At 40.7% G+C, this 15,873-nt stretch overlaps 2 protein-coding genes across 3 annotated transcripts; both read left to right on the top strand.

The window, feature by feature from the left end:
- The first annotated feature begins 10,059 nt into the window (after positions 1 to 10,059).
- Positions 10,060 to 11,130, top strand: LOC131535807 (uncharacterized). The gene has a single exon (XM_058768313.1). The coding sequence runs from the start codon at positions 10,060 to 10,062 to the stop codon at positions 10,975 to 10,977; it is 918 nt and encodes a 305-aa protein (XP_058624296.1). The 3' UTR covers positions 10,978 to 11,130.
- Positions 11,131 to 12,247: 1,117 nt separating this feature from the next.
- On the top strand, positions 12,248 to 15,325 carry LOC131537100 (gastrula zinc finger protein XlCGF8.2DB-like). Of its 2 annotated transcripts, XM_058770369.1 has the most exons (3): positions 12,248 to 12,378; positions 12,462 to 12,733; positions 14,014 to 15,325. In XM_058770369.1, the coding sequence occupies exons 2-3, from the start codon at positions 12,535 to 12,537 to the stop codon at positions 14,979 to 14,981; spliced, it is 1,167 nt and encodes a 388-aa protein (XP_058626352.1). In that variant the 5' UTR covers positions 12,248 to 12,378; positions 12,462 to 12,534; the 3' UTR covers positions 14,982 to 15,325. The 2 variants fall into 2 exon arrangements, with proteins under 2 accessions (XP_058626352.1, XP_058626351.1); XM_058770368.1 differs by having other exon boundaries at positions 12,301 to 12,733.
- Positions 15,326 to 15,873: the final 548 nt, after the last annotated feature.

Raw genomic sequence — 15,873 nt, 5'->3', positions numbered from 1 at the left:
TAGTTGGTTAACTTCATTTATGAAATAGATACAGTCCAACCAAAATTTATTCAGACACCTTCAACATTTCTCACATTATCACAGTTTATTCACTATAGTTTAGAAAATGGTAATAAAAAATATATATATATATCGCAGATATCGCATTTTGCGTAAAATTAAAAATTGACTTTTCAATACCAACCAGATACAATACTGATTTTGGTGTTAACGCAATTATTATTATTTTTTAAATGGCGTTTATTGCGTTTTGGAACCAAACTCTTCATATACTTTCTGTATGGGGTTCCTTGCCGCTGTCGCCTCTGGCTTGCTTAGTTGAACACATAATGTCCACCGATATTGTCGACTTGATTGCACAGTTACTAATTAAACTGAACCTAGCTGGACAATAACATCACTGAATTCAATACTGAAATGCCTTTAACTGAACATTGAGTGTTTAATCTTGGCATTTTACATTATTGATAGAGATGTTCCGATACCCTTTTTCCCTTCCCGATACCGATTCCGATACCTAGGCTCAGGGTATCGGCCGGTACCGAGTACTGATCCAATACCCGGGTGTGTATCTGGTTATACAGTTGTATGTACTACTAGTCCTGTATGAATTGATACAATTATTTTAGGGTGTGCTTCACCATAGATAGATAGATAGTCTGGTGAGTAATTTTAACTGAATTTAGGACCGGTGGTGGTGCTTTTTTGGTCATTCAGTGTTTCTGTAAAAATGGGGAAAAACTATCAATAATACTGATAAGATAATAATCATACTATGAATTCTACTAAGAACAATATAAAACGCACTAAGGATTAACGAGCTGCTGGATTCATGAATATTAATCACGTTGTCTGCATTGGCTCGAACGGATTTGCTGAAATCAAAACAGGATAGATAATAGGTGAGCACCAGCCAATGAGATTGTCGTTTGCGCATTAGCTCCGCCTACTACCGGAGAACCTGGCAGTTAAGCTGAAGAATTCCAAAGGAACTACGTTATTTTGACAGAAAAATACAACAAAGAATAACGTTTACATACCATGCAGAATTGACGCGCTACATGTAAGACTCACTCGCTCCCTCTCCCTTTCTCTCTCTGCGTGTGAGGAAAAAAGCAAAGCGACGGCGAGTCGTGCGCTTCACACTAGAGCTTACGGTATGTCAAATACAGCTGCGCTGCGCATTCATTCAGATGAACTGAAAAATAGATCGCTTGATGGAGAGAGAAACTCTGAAGCGCTCAGAATGTTCAGCGAGTGACAATATATCTGTCATATGCGAGTGATTTATCTTACTGGCAATGTGCTAGCACGTTTGTATTTCTTCTTCGCTGCTCTAAATAGTGGTTGCTTGTGTGGCAACACAGCACAACTTCCTGTGTTTGCATTCTGAGCAGCGAAGAAGAATTGATTTCCGATTTGCAGCGTTAAGCAAAGCTAGCGCGCATAACTATAGGTCTTGTTTAAAAATGGTATTGGATCGGTACATGGGTTCAAGTACTCGCCGATACCGATGCCAGAATTTTTTGTGGTATCGGTGGAATTTCCTATACTAGTATCGGAATCGGAACAACCCTAATTATTGACACACTATTTTCCTATTTGATACTGTGAAGTTGCTTTGACACAATCTGCATTGTTAAAAGCGCTATATAAATAAAGGTGACTTGACTTGACTTGACTTGACTGAGGAATTGAGATAAATGAGGAAGATTACTTACAAAGCAGTGTTTTGTGGTAGAAGTGATGGATTTACCATATTTGTAACAAGAAGTTGAATTTACAGCTTTAGCTATATGGAATATACACAAAACTAGATGATGATCTGAGGTATCATCACTTTGCTGCAAAATTTAAGTCTAGAGTATGATTTTGACAGTGAGTAGGTACTGACACGTGTTGTCTAACCCCGATAGAGTTCAGAATGTCTATGAATGCTGATACTGATGCATCTTTTTCATTATCAACATCTGCAGCCAGCACTAACTCCGATAGAAAATCAGAAAATTCTTTAATAAAGTCTGTACAGTGCCCTGGTGGCCTGTATACAGTAGCCTGTACACACATCACAGGGGATTTATCATTAACACTTGTTTATCTGAATGACGTTATTTGAAGCACCATTACTTCGAACGAATTACACTTGAAACATGACCTCTTAGAAATACTGAAGATATTGCTATGAACTGTAGCAACACCTCCTCCTTTACCTTTTAGACGCGGCTCATGTTTATAACAGTAATCTCGGGGGGTAAACTCATTTAAAGTCTGCGTGAACCGGAAGTTGCTGCCGACTTTATTTCAGTGCAGTGACGTATTTCCAGCAGAAACGGAATATTGAGTAGAGGGCAGGGTTTTATTTTTGCGCTCCTCCTCTCTGTTTCTCACTCATAGCAAACTAACGGTTGGAGGGGTGTGTTTAAGTATATTCTGCCCAAGCCGTCAAACTGGCGTCATCAAAAAAGGAATGCTATTCCAGAGCGGAAGTAAATGTTCAGATCTTGATTAAAGATTACCAAGACAAATGATTTTTTTCAGCAGATTAACTTGCACGGATTAATTGTTAACATCAAGACCAGCATTGTGCGATAGTAAAGTAAATAAAGTCCATTTTGATTTCATGCCGACCAAAGCTTTTTACACATTTTTCCTGTTCAGGAGGCTGTAACACTTTTATGAGACACCAAGATTTATTTTTAATTTATTCTTCATTGATATTTTAAAAACAAGTTATTCTTCTATGATATATTTAGAAAACACAGATGCAAGATATACTGCCATGTAGCTTTGTAATTGATCCTTATTTGCTTTTCTTGTTAGTAGGAATTAATGAAATTATGAAAGATCGTGATATCGATGAACTCTAATGTTAACTGTTCTGCTTTTGGTGCTGGGGAAATAAAGGAAATACACTTACAATTTATTATTGGTAAATTAATATTATCAAGCTAAATGTATCTTGCCAACTGTTTCCGCATGCGATAATATCAAGGCAGTCATCAGTTGTGCATTTTCAGTATTGATGCACTTTAAGTAGTTTTAGATTGTGTTTGTTGTAACTGGAAAATGATTTAGAGCTCGCAGTAATAAAGCTAAATAATCAAATAACAAGGGACACTTTCTGTAAACTGGGTACTTTTATTCAACAAAATTATTTTTGTTACATAATTGTGTAGTTGATCAAACATTTAATAGTTCTTCATATAAAAACATGGAATTTGTGCCTATAATGTTTTAAAAATCATAATTTGAAGATCAGTGTACTAGATGTATTTTTAAAACTGCACCAAAATGATCAAAATGTTTTATAGTAATTTCTGCTATTACATCAGGGTTCACTTTTGTCTTTTCACATTTTACATTTATTTCAGAGTTGACTGAAGAAAACGAGGATAATGAAGAATTGAGTGAAGTTGAGGGAAAATATCACTTGACAACTAGGAAAAAACCTTTAAGTTGCTCACAAACAAAACAGATTTTTTTTAAGAAAAGAAGAGCCAATAAATATTTCACCTGCACTCAGTGTGGAAAGAGTTTGACATGCAAATATAGTTTTGATGTTCACATGAGAGTTCATACCGGAGAGAAACCGTTTAAGTGTTCACACTGTGACAAGAGATTCAGTCAGTCAGGAGCTCTGAAAACACACGTGAGGATTCACACTGGAGAGATCACTGTATCACTGCACTGCATGTGGAAAGTGTTTCATTCAATCATCTAATCTACACAGTCATACAAAAAACATTCACAGTAAGTAGATCATCTTCAGATCCAGCACTCTCAGGTCTGATGGTGCGTCCTCACCACATGTAACACAATAATGGAAAGGACGTGACGTGTGGCCAAGTATGGTGTCCCATACTTGGAATTTGTGCTCTGCATTTAACCCATCCAAGTGCACACACTCAGCAGTGAGTGGTGCACAGTAAAATCCCCAGTGTTAAATCAACACTGCTCAGAGTGTATTTGATCCCACTCCAAATAGTGTTAAAGTAACACTGAAGCAGAGTTAAAGCTAATGAGATAATTAAGTGATTAATTAAATGATGATTGAGCATTAGTGATGAGCAGCTGTTGTTAACAAGCATAATCACTGAAGAAAATAGAAACACAAGAACAACAACTGACTTCAGCCACAGCCTTTGATAAAATCAACTGAAATAAAAGACATTCAATCTCTGAAGATCTCAGCAGAGGATGATTAAACAACTCCACAAACAGCATCACCAGCTTCACTCATTAATAACCAGACTCACTTTATTTCTGTCAGACATCTACAGAAGATCTTATTGAGAATTAACTAAGGTTTAGATGGTTTAGTTTTATTGGTCAAAAAATGATGCCACCATCATGGAGGTTGGTGTTTGCTGTAGTTGGGCTCTTGACCCTTGTAGAACTTTTAAATCGTTTTGCTTGTAATTAATTGCAATAGTGTTTCACTGCAAACACTTGAACATTGCTGAAACAGAAGCTTGATGTAGCAGATTATACTTTCTGCTTATCAAAGACATGATTAACCAACACAAAGTGGTTTCTCTTGCTTGCTCTTTGATTATTGACTTAAATTCATCAACTAAAAAGCAGCCAAGAAAATATGTAAGCATATATATAAATAATATCATGTGTTGCTGGATATATAATTATCATATTTCTACAATAATTTTGAGCTCTGTATTAAACATATAGGACCGTAACATTTCAAAAAGTTGAGGAGTTTCAGGTCAAGCTTTTAGACATGAACACTTATCATATGATCCTCAACAGTGGTGACAATAAATATTTATACTGCAGTGCATGGTGGGAGTTTTTACTATGGTGTTACCCAGCATGCATTGCAGCTTGAAGAATTTTGTTGATTGTCACCATTGTTGAGATTCATATGCTGGTTCTTGATGTCTGTGTTTGTCTATATGATACAGTTGTTAAAAAATTTTATGCAGATGGTTTTAAAAGCATTCACAATAACTGTTGGCTGCAACGTTTTGTCATGTTGTAACATCAGCGAGTTAGTTGCAAAAGTCCCCAAAAAAAAAAAGCATACAATCTGGCCAGTTCACAATGATTGTCTTATCACACAGAAGCATCTACTATGTGCTCAGTGGAAAGCACTGATTTTTCTCCTTTACAACAACATCTGCATTGTTGCAAAGAAAAAACTAACACAGCAAGTCAAGTGGCAAGAGCCTAACCAAAGTAAACACTCATCTCCATGATGGTGGCATTGTTTTTGACCAATGAAGCATCAATGTTTAAACCTCTGATAATTTTCAATAAGAGCTTCTGTAGTCATCTGACAGAAATAAAGTCAATAATAAGTGGAGCTGGTGATGCTGTTTGTGGAGTTGTTTAATCCTCCTCTGCTGAGACCTTCAGAGATTTAATGTCTTTTATTTCAGTTGATTTTATCAAAGGCTGTGGCTGAAGTGAGTTGTAGTTCTTGTGTTTCTATTTTCTTTCAGTGATTCTGCTTGTTAACAGCAGGTGTTCATCACTAATGCTCAATCAGCACTTAATTAATCACATAATTATCTCATTAGCTTTAACTCTGCTTCAGTGTTACTTTAACACTATTTGGAGTGGGACCAAATACACTCTGAGCAGTGTTGATTTAACACTGGGGATTTTACTGTGTGAACACACACACACACACACACACACACACACACACACACACACACACACACACACACACACACACACACACACACACACACCCCAGAGCAGTGGGCAGCCAATTCTGCGGCGGCCAGGGAGCAGTTGGGGGTTCAGTGCTTTGCTCAAGGGTCTCGCCTCAGTCGTGGAATTGAGGGTGAAGAGAACGCTGGACATTCACTCCCCCACCTACAATTCCTGCCGGACCTGAGACTCAAACTTGCAACCTTTGGATTACAAGTCCAACTCCATTAGGCCACAACTGCATCAAGCAATAAAATATAATCTGGATAAATCTGTCCTAGCCAGTTATTAAGTCAAAGATCCTTCCCAAAGAACAATCTCAAAAAGTTTTATTCTATCATTGCGCTTTCTTATGAGTTTCATATTATGTTAATTTGTCTTATAATGCATATGTGTCATTTGTAGTTTGCTTGCTCTTTCATGAAGGAAAGTAGAAGCTTTTTACAAACTGTTCTTGTTCAGGAAGCTGAGGAAGAGACTGTAACACTTAAAGGGATAGTTCACCCAAAAATGAAAATTTTATGTTTATCTGCTTACCCCCAGGGCATCCAGGATGTAGGTGACTTTGTTTCTTCAGTAGAACACAAACAAAGATTTTTAACTCAAACCGTTGCAGTCTGTCAGTCATATAATGGCAGTCAATGGGCACAGAATCTTTGAGAGAGAAAAAAACATGCACGGACAAATCCAAATTAAACCTTGCGGCTCGTGACGATACATTGATGTCCTAAGACACGAAACGATCGGTTTGTGCGAGAAACTGAACAGTATTTATATAATTTTTTACCTCTGATAAACATCAATGTCTGACTGTCACAACATCAGGAGCGTGACGCGTCAACCTGATAGATAGATTTATTTTGCAATTTTATATAGACTATGTAATTTAATTTTATATTGGCACATATTTTTATAATCCTACAGCTCAAAATACCTATTTTTAAATTGTTATAGATTACTTATAGAGATTGCAATGATACATGACATGGTGAAAAATGACTGAATTAATAATACTTAAAGTAGGTTAGGATGAATTTTAAAATTGTGCTCCCTAAAAGCCCAAGTGGCCCCTGTCTGGCCCACCTGCTATCTATGCCTTCGTCACGTAAATGCATAATACCTGGTTGCGATCATTTACAAAACAGCTCAGTCTCCTTATTAAATAAGCTGCTAGAGGAAGACAGTTGAGAGAGACGGCAGCTTTCCCGTGAGTGGGTGTGGTTTCAGCACCGCCAGTGGACACGCCCCCAGCGTTTGAGAGCAGATAATACTGCTTATTTTTTCGAGATTTTGATACCTTATTTTATTTACTTGGTGGGTTTTTTGTTTAGCATTCAAATTTGGCTGGGTGGTTAACATTTTTCTGTGGTCATGTGGTAATTTAATTGCTGTCCAAATCCACATCTCTGAGAAGAAACCGATTCAAAATTAACTGTTCATAAGTCCCATTTTGACCACCGTTTAACACCATATACTAACTGTTGTACTTTACATGCATATTACTGAAAAAAAATAAATAAATACCGAAATGCTAGAAAGTATTTACAAGAACAATATTTTATAACTGCTTCACCACAGCGATTGGGTCCCCGCATTTTTAATGATACTCATCATTTTGAGAGAGAAAATTTAAGAAAACCATTTCAGCTAGTGGGTCTATTTTCCTTTTTTTTTTTTTTTTTTTTAAACTAGAGATTTAAATATTAAAGAGATTAAATTTATTATTCCAAGCATATGACTGTGGCGAGGGGGGCGTGGCTCAGCGAGGTCTGCAGCGGGAGAGAGAGCTGGGAGACGAGCGGTGAGTAAGTGGGTCAAGTGCAAATGACAAACACCTGTGTCTTATTCCAGTAAGTGGTGTGGGGAGACCGTATAAAAGACACCTGGGAACGTCAGAGAGGGGAGAGAGACCTACTGTGGACTGGAGGCTGCGATCTGGGGATTGTGCGAGTGTGACGTGTGCTCAGGAGAGCAGGACTGTTTCCGTGCGGATGCACGATTATGTTGAGCGCTGAGAGCGCGACTTTCTGTTGTTTGAAAAACTAAATAAAACCCCAGTCTCAGCCTAGCCGACCTCGTCCTCTTCCTTCCTACCCATTGACTTTGTTACACTGGTGCCGAAACCCGGGAAGGAAGCAGGAGGGACGTTGCCATCATGCAGACTCCCACAAGCACGCCGTTTGCGGACGTTATCTCATCTCTTGCGGCCCTCCACCAAGAACAACACCAGGCGCTGCTGGACATGCGGACTGACCAGGAGCACCGCTTCCAGGCCATTTGTCGGGCGCAGCAGGAGGACCGCGAGACGTTCCGGAGCTGGATGAACCGGGAGGTTCGGGCAGAAACCACCGCACGGGCAACCCCACCCCCCCACCTGCCACTGAACAAGATGGGGCTCAGGATGACCCAGCTTTTAGATCTCTTTGAGAAGACCGCGGAAGCGGGGGGTGGCCTCGTGAACAGTGGCCGGTGCGTCTGATACCCCTCCTATCTGGGGAGGTGCAGGTGGCTGCGCAACAACTGCCCGTGCCGAACCTCCTGGTCTTCAATGATCTGAAGAGAGCCATCCTCCAGCGGGTCGGCCGAAGCCCAGAGCAACATCGCCAGCGGTTCCGTTCGCTGGTCCTGGGCGAGAGCGGCCGGCCCTTCATGATGGCACAACAGCTCCGGGACTCGTGCCGCAAATGGCTGCTGGCTGAGGGAAGCGACGTTGACCACATCATCGACCGGGTGGTACTGGAGCAATTTGTCACTCGCCTGCCAAGGAAGACTGCGGAGTGGGTCCAGTGCCACCGACCGACGTCGCTGGACTCAGCCATCCAGCTGGCGGAGGATCAGATGGTAGCGTGCCCCGGGGTCGGCGAACCCCTTCCAGCTGTCTCTCTCTCGTCACCTTTGCTTTCTCCCTCTCTCTCTCTCTCTCCCTCTGCCGCTCGACCTGTTCCCCTTTCTAGGTCCCGTCCTCCAGGTCTTCCTCGGGTCCCACCCCGAGGACTGGGTGGGACTGGCCAGGATTATACCGCTGGTCCGAGAGTCCCGCTCAGGGGGGCGGGGCTGACCTCCGCTAGGACCGATACGGGCTCCGTTTCCCCGCTCTCCCCACGCCACTCACTTAACCCACTTCCTGCCACTTAAACTGCTGTAGTTTGAATGTGCTCCCTTTAAGCAGGTCATAGGTCGTCTTGCCAGATATCTTCTCAAAGCCGGTTTCTCAAAATCTCCAGAAGTGTTTGCAATGTCTTCCTGCATTTGAAATGCATAAAGGATCTGGTTTGAATTTACACTGGTAGTCATGAAAAAATAAGTAAAATAAATAAATAAATGTATTTTACCTGAAGGGTTTACTTTTGGATATTGAATGAACATCCTCATTTTCATATATTTCCTGGACCACTTTCTTTTGTGGAGCAAACCTGCACACCAGGAACATTACATCACTGACCAGCTCACTGCACAGCATCTGAAATGTAGCAATGTAAACAAACATAATTGCTAGTAAAATCATAAGATCAAAAGATAAAAATCACATTTCAACTCCATGTCTATTTTTTCTTGCATGTCATGTGCGGGGCTCTGTAGATTTGTCATTTCCAATTAATGTATTAAATTATTACCATTTCTATTATTATTATTATTATGGTACTTTTATTATTAAATAGGTCAACTACAACTACAATTAATTTGCCCCGCAATAATTTGATACCGCCCAACTGACTCATGATTAATAAATGATTAAATTAGCTTACTCCTTATTGAAAATGATTTAAAACATCTAGATATATTACAGAATGAATATAGGCCTATAATTAAAATTCCGTCTAAAGTAGCATGTCCGAACATTGTAATAATCAGTCATCAATGAAAATAAGACCTTTATTAGCCTACAGACAAATAAATAAATTTCAAAAACAACTTGTTTAACACAAAATAATTAAGTTATGTTGTTGTTGTTTTTTCACTACATATATCAGCCATAATATATATATATATATATATATATATATATATATATATATAATAAATATATATATATTTTTTTTGAAAATAAATTGACAAAACCCAACATGTCTCTCGTCTCCTCTGAGAGAATATGTGCCATAATACTGTAACGTGTCTGCCTGTCAATGTCCCCATTTTCCTTATTTGGTTAAGTTCCGTTTCTTGTTAATTAATTATCAGTCATTGTCTCCACCTGAGTTTGATTACGTTGTTTGCTCTTTTGTTCCTGTTCCTTTATAAGCTTTGAGTTCTCCAGTGTATTTTGTCCGTTAATAAATGGCAAAGGTGTGTTGAAGCCGTTTGTTCTCCCGTCTTTCATTAGTGTTTACTTTTATCTTCGCCACAACCACCAACCCATAACAGAAGAACGGACCTACAAAAGAAATGGAATTCGTGCAAGCAGTCGCCACCCTAACCCTCCGAAATCTCCCCTTCTTCGAGTATGCCTGGAAGTTTTGTGAGCTCGCCGCGGCAACTACTTTGCAGGACCTGACCATCACTGAAATGTTTCGGCTCAGGGCTACTTTCCACCATCCCGTGGACCTCCCAGACACCACGGCATTGAGTTGGAGAGAGGCCATTTATCGGTGTCTGGGAAGCGTCCGGGCCCGAGCCGGAACCAACTCGTCAGCCGCAGCTCTCCCTTGCCCGCCATCATCTCCTACCCCTCCTCACCAGCCACCATCCGCGGCCTCGGCCAACCGGCCGACAGAGAGTGCGGCCAACCCGCCGACAAAGAATGCGGCCAACCCGCCGACAGAGAGTACGGCAAGCCCGCCGAGAGGTATGGCAAGCCCGCCCAGCTCACCTTCGCCTCCGCCGGTCCCGTCCGGCTCACCTTTGCCTACGCCGGTGCCGTCCGGCTCACCTTCGCCTCCGCCGGTTCCGTCCAGCTCACCTTCGCCTCCACTGGCTCCGCCTAGCTCCGCGCTGCCCGAGTGCATTCAAGAATCCGCGCTTCCAGAGCGCCCCCCTGTGCCTGCGCCAAGAAGGCGCCTCCCTAGCTCCGCGCTGCAAGAGCGCCCCCTAGAATCCGTGCTGCAAGAGCGCACCCCAGTGCCTGCGCCACGAAGACGCCTCCCTGTCTCCGCGCTGCAAGAGCGCCCCCTAGAATCCGCGCTGCAAGAGCGCCGCCCAGAATCCGCACTGCAAGAGCGCACCCCAGTGCCTGCGCCACGAAGGCGCCTCCCTGTCTCCGCGCTACAAGAGCGCTGCCCAGAGCTCCCCTATGTGTCCTGCTCCGTCTTGGGCGCCCGAGCTCCTGGATCCTCCATGGGCGCCCAAGCTCCCTGCTCCTCCTAGGCCGCCCAAGCTCCCTGCTCCTCCTAGGCCTCCCAAGCTCCCTGCTCCTCCTAGGCCGCCCAAGCTCCCTGCTCCTCCTAGGCCTCCCAAGCTCCCTGCTCCTCCTAGGCCTGCCAAGCCTCCTGACCTGCCTTGGCCTGCCAAGCCTCCTGACCCGCCATGGCCACCGGAGTCCCCTGACCCGCCATGGTCACTAAGGGTCTCCTGCGCTGCCCTGGATGCCTCCTTGGTGTCCCGGATCTGCACCGGCACCCAGGGCGCCCGCCCCCCCCTCCCCGGTTGTACTGTTGTGGCGCAGGACGCGCCTACCGGGAGGGGGAGGTACTGTAACGTGTCTGCCTGTCCATGTCCCCGTTTTCCTTATTTGGTTAAGTTCCATTTCTTGTTAATTAATTATCAGTCATTGTCTCCACCTGAGTTTGATTACGTTGTTTGCTCTTTTGTTCCTGTTCCTTTATAAGCTTTGAGTTCTCCAGTGTATTTTGTCCGTTCTACTGTGTTAATAAATGGCAAAGGTGTGTTGAAGCTGTTTGTTCTCCCGTCTTTCATTAGTGTTTACTTTTATCTTCGCCACAACCACCAACCCATAACAAATACAGCGTCAGATGCCGACAGCTCGGTCAGTTTTTACTTTCATTTTCAGTAGCTTAATGAATTGACTGGAGTTAACTTCACGGGCATAACGTTCATGCAGTTTGCAAATTGTTTGTGTGGCATGCACTGGCTCACCTTCATGGTTTAAAACTGAAATATTTATAATTTTGCGAGGTGTTGGTCTTTATCACTAATTGCAAAATGATGGACAATGGTTTATATTTCCCGTGATAACATAATTTTATCAGAGATCTCCCTCTTGTCGTTTTCTTTCTTGCTGCATTAACCCCTTAACTGTAACCCAGCACCCCTTATTTTTTTCCCTTTTTTTTAAATATACTTGAAAGTGCTCTATTTAAAGTGAAATTACTGAATCTAATAATAGGAGCTTCATTTAAAAATGCTCATAAAAAAAATGTAATACTTAATCAGATAGACTTAGAAGTTTTTGCATCTGAAATATCCACATGCATTTCAGCATATCACTGAACTGCAGTTATCTGTACTTCTACAGTTGCACTCATTGTACTACAGTTTTACTGCTGTTGAACTGTAATGAACTGCAGTTATATAATTCATTATACTGCAAATCAACAGTTGTACTTCAATGTACTGCAGTTATTTTTTGTAGTTCCCCACACTCTATTGCCCCGTATTATTTCCCTCCTCTCTCCGCTTCACTCCAGTACAGCGGGTGGCGCTAAAACACATGCGTTTGTTTGCCAAACACCATTAAACCTCAGATGAAGAAGATTAGTTTCACCGCGCTCTCTGTTGTTTTGTCGTGATGATGGCTTAATACAAACGGTTAGAAATGTTGTTTCTGTTAATAGAGAAATACAGTTTTTGGATCAGGACAATAAATACCTGTAATATTCTCATCCTCACAGTCGTGACTAAGTTTTGAAGCAAGCAGGAATATCTGGAGGAGTATCATCTGAACTGAGACCTGCTGCTGTGAAGATGGTGTTTGTTAAAGAGGAGAGTGAGGAGAACACGAGTGAACCAGAAACATGGAGAATAAAACACGAGGAACCAGAAACCTGGAGAATAAAACACGAGGAACCAGAAACCTGCAGAATAAAACACGAGGAACCAGAAACCTGGAGAATAAAACACGAGGAACCAGAAACCCGGAGAATAAAACAGGAGGAACAAGGAGGTTGGTGTTTATTCTTCATTCATCTTTAATGGTTGTTTGTGGTGCATCCACAGATCCTTTATGTAAAAATAAGACCTTAACTATCATTAAAATGTCTTAAATCCATGTTTCAAAGTTCTTATGGAAATGTGACTGGACACTGAGGATATTTATTTATTACTTTAATTAGACTTTACTTTTGCTTTTTGGAATCAAACAACTGTGTTGAACTCAGAGCGTGTGAGACTGAATTTGTTTTTACTTCAGTAGAAGCCACATTTTAAGTAAAGTCGCTATAGGACTGTGGTTATTTTAAAGTATGTGAATGTCTCAGTGGAGCATTATTTGCTTGTTTGGTACATTTCACTGTAAGTCAGTAACAGTTTTGCAGCAGGCTTTGCAAACTGACTTTTACTGTAAGATATATGTGACCCTGGCCTGGAGCACAAAAGCAGTCATAAGTAGCACAGGTATATTTGCAGCAATAGCCAAAAACACACTGTATAGGTCAAAATTATCAATTTGTCTTTTATGCTAAAAGTCATTAGGATATTAAGTAAAGATCACATTCCATGAAGATATTTTGTCAATTTCCTACCGTAAATATATCAAAGCTAAATTTTTGATTAGTAATATGCGGTGCTAAGAACTTCATTTGGACAACTTTAAAAGTGATTTTTATTTATTTATTTTTTTTTGCACCCTCAGATTCCAGATATATTCTAAATAGCTGTATCTTGGCCAAATATTGTTCAATCCTAACGAACCATACATCAATGGAAAGGTTATTTATTCCATTGGTTATTTATTAGACTGGTTTTGTGCTCCAGGGTTACATATACCTGGCAGCATTGTCACAGCATGGAAGTAAACTTATTTATTCTAATGTCTGATCTGTAATCAGTGATTTCTGATGTGTAATTATTCAAGTTCAGTCAGATTTGATTTGTCTAAAAAGTGTTCAATGTTTTTTTGTGTGTGTGTATGTAAATCAAGCCAGTGACCAAATTAAACATTGTTTCTCCTAATAGCATGAATATAATGTTATTTAAAATGTTACTTTACAGAAAGCAATCAAAGATCAAACCCTGTTTTCTGGAGCTGTCAGTGTGTAGTGTTTCTTTACAAAATGGCATCGCCATCTACTGGCCTGGCAGCATAATACTGTGTTTTTAGTCATTTTCATGGATTTGTGTTAAAAAGGGACAGTTTTGACATCGTTTTTCTGTACACAAATATTTTATCCTTTTATTTTTAAAATGTACCAATTGATTTTCATCTTTATAATGATTTCATTTTAGGCCTGATGAAAGTGAAAGAAGAAAAACAAGATCTGAATGAAGTGGAGGAGAAACATAAGGATCAGAAAGATCATGATGTCAATGGAGAAAAATCAGTGAATTGCAGCATTCAAATAACAGACGTCAAAAGGCCTTTCAGCTGCTCTCAGTGCAGAAAGTCTTTCACACGTAACAAAAATCTTAAGGATCATATGTTAATTCATGCTAGAATAAAGCCTTTCAGCTGTTCTCAGTGTGGAAAGAGTTTTACACAGAGAGCAAGCGTTAAGAATCACATGAGAATTCATACTGGGATAAAGCCTTTCAGCTGCTCTCAGTGTGGAAAGTGTTTTACACAGAAAGGACAACTTCAAAATCATTTGGTAACTCACACTTCAGAAAAGCCTTTCAGCTGCTCTCAGTGTGGAAAGTCTTTCACACGTAAAGCAAGCCTTGAAAATCACATGTTAATTCATACTGGAGTAAAGTCTTTCAGCTGCTCTGAGTGTGGAAAGAGTTTTGCATATAAAGTATGCTGTGAGAATCACATGTTAATTCATGCTGGAATAAAGTCTTTCAGCTGCTCTCAGTGTGGAAAGAGTTTCACAAGTAAAGGATACCTTAAGACTCACATGTTAATTCATACTGGGATAAAGTCTTTCAGCTGCTCTCAGTGTGGGAAGAGTTTTACACACAAATCGAGCCTTAAGAGGCACATGTTAATTCATGCTGGGAAAAAGCCTTTCTCCTGCTCCCAGTGTGGAAAAACTTTTAGAGATAAATCTAACCTTAAGGATCACATGGTAATTCATACTGGGAAAAAGCCTTTCACCTGCTCTCAATGTGGAAAAACTTGTACACAGAAAGGACAACTTAAGATTCATTTGCTAACTCACTCTTCAGAAAAGCATTTCAGCTGCTCTCAGTGTGGAAAGACTTTTACACATAAATCAAACCTTAAGAGGCACATGTTAATTCATACTGGGTAAAAGCCTTTCACCTGCTCTCAGTGTGGAAACACAGAAAGGACACTGCAAGGTTCATCGATGTGCGTGCTGTTGCTTACTCTTTGTTAGATGATTCCCACCCTATGTATCACAAGTTTCACCTTCTCCCTTCTGGCATTTGTTATAGAACCCCTATTAGTAAAACAAATCAGTTTAGACCTTCATTCATCCCCTCAGCTGTAAAGTTTTTAAATTTCAGTTAAGAACTTTTTAGGAACGAAATGTGCTGTGTTTTTTTTGTATTTTGTTTTTGTTGTTTATGTTAAATGATTGTTTGCTGCAACCAAATTGCCTTCGGAAAATGAATAAAGATGAACTGAACCTGCTCTCAGTGTGGAAAGTCTTTTGCACATAAAAGATACCTTGAGACTAGGGCTGTGCAATTAATCGTACTTGATTATCATGCGCATCTCGTCAGTAAAGCCGGTATTTCGTGATTAGCAGTAAATCTCCATCACCTGCTTTCAGATGGAGTGGCAGTTAATACACAGAGCCGTAGTTCACTGACAAGCTAGGCAATATCGCATTCATAATCAAAGACGAATCAATCCACAAGTTGATATGATTCTTTAGGGTCTTAATAAAAAGTCTATAGCATGCTTTGGTTAAAATTTCTCAATGGTAGTGTAAAACAACACCATTTTTACCATGTCAAAAACAGCTTTGTTCACAGCGAGCCGTTTCGGTGCATGTTCCTTTAAATGCTAATGAGCTGTGTTCACACCGCCTCTTGCTTCCATGAGGCGACAAGCCACTCTCATGAGACTGTAAACTTTAGCCGCAGAACTGGCTAACTAGCACATTATTAGGAAAGGCGATTAGCAAAGATTCATAGAAAAACCTTATACTCACTACTAGAGGTCTGCACCCGACT

The sequence above is a fragment of the Onychostoma macrolepis genome, chromosome 03 (assembly GCF_012432095.1).
Source record: "Onychostoma macrolepis isolate SWU-2019 chromosome 03, ASM1243209v1, whole genome shotgun sequence".
Classification (NCBI taxonomy): Eukaryota; Metazoa; Chordata; class Actinopteri; order Cypriniformes; family Cyprinidae; genus Onychostoma; species Onychostoma macrolepis.
This window is presented reverse-complemented; position numbering and strand designations above follow the sequence as displayed.

Excerpts from the sequence above, each read along its gene's own strand:
- LOC131535807 (XM_058768313.1), top strand. The coding sequence starts at position 10,060 with ATGGAATTCGTGCAAGCAGTCGCCACCCTAACCCTCCGAAATCTCCCC.
- LOC131537100 (XM_058770369.1), top strand. The coding sequence starts at position 12,535 with ATGGTGTTTGTTAAAGAGGAGAGTGAGGAGAACACGAGTGAACCAGAA. Across the intron at positions 12,734-14,013 it reads AAAACAGGAGGAACAAGGAG|GCCTGATGAAAGTGAAAGAA; the intron begins GTTGGTGTTTAT and ends ATTTCATTTTAG.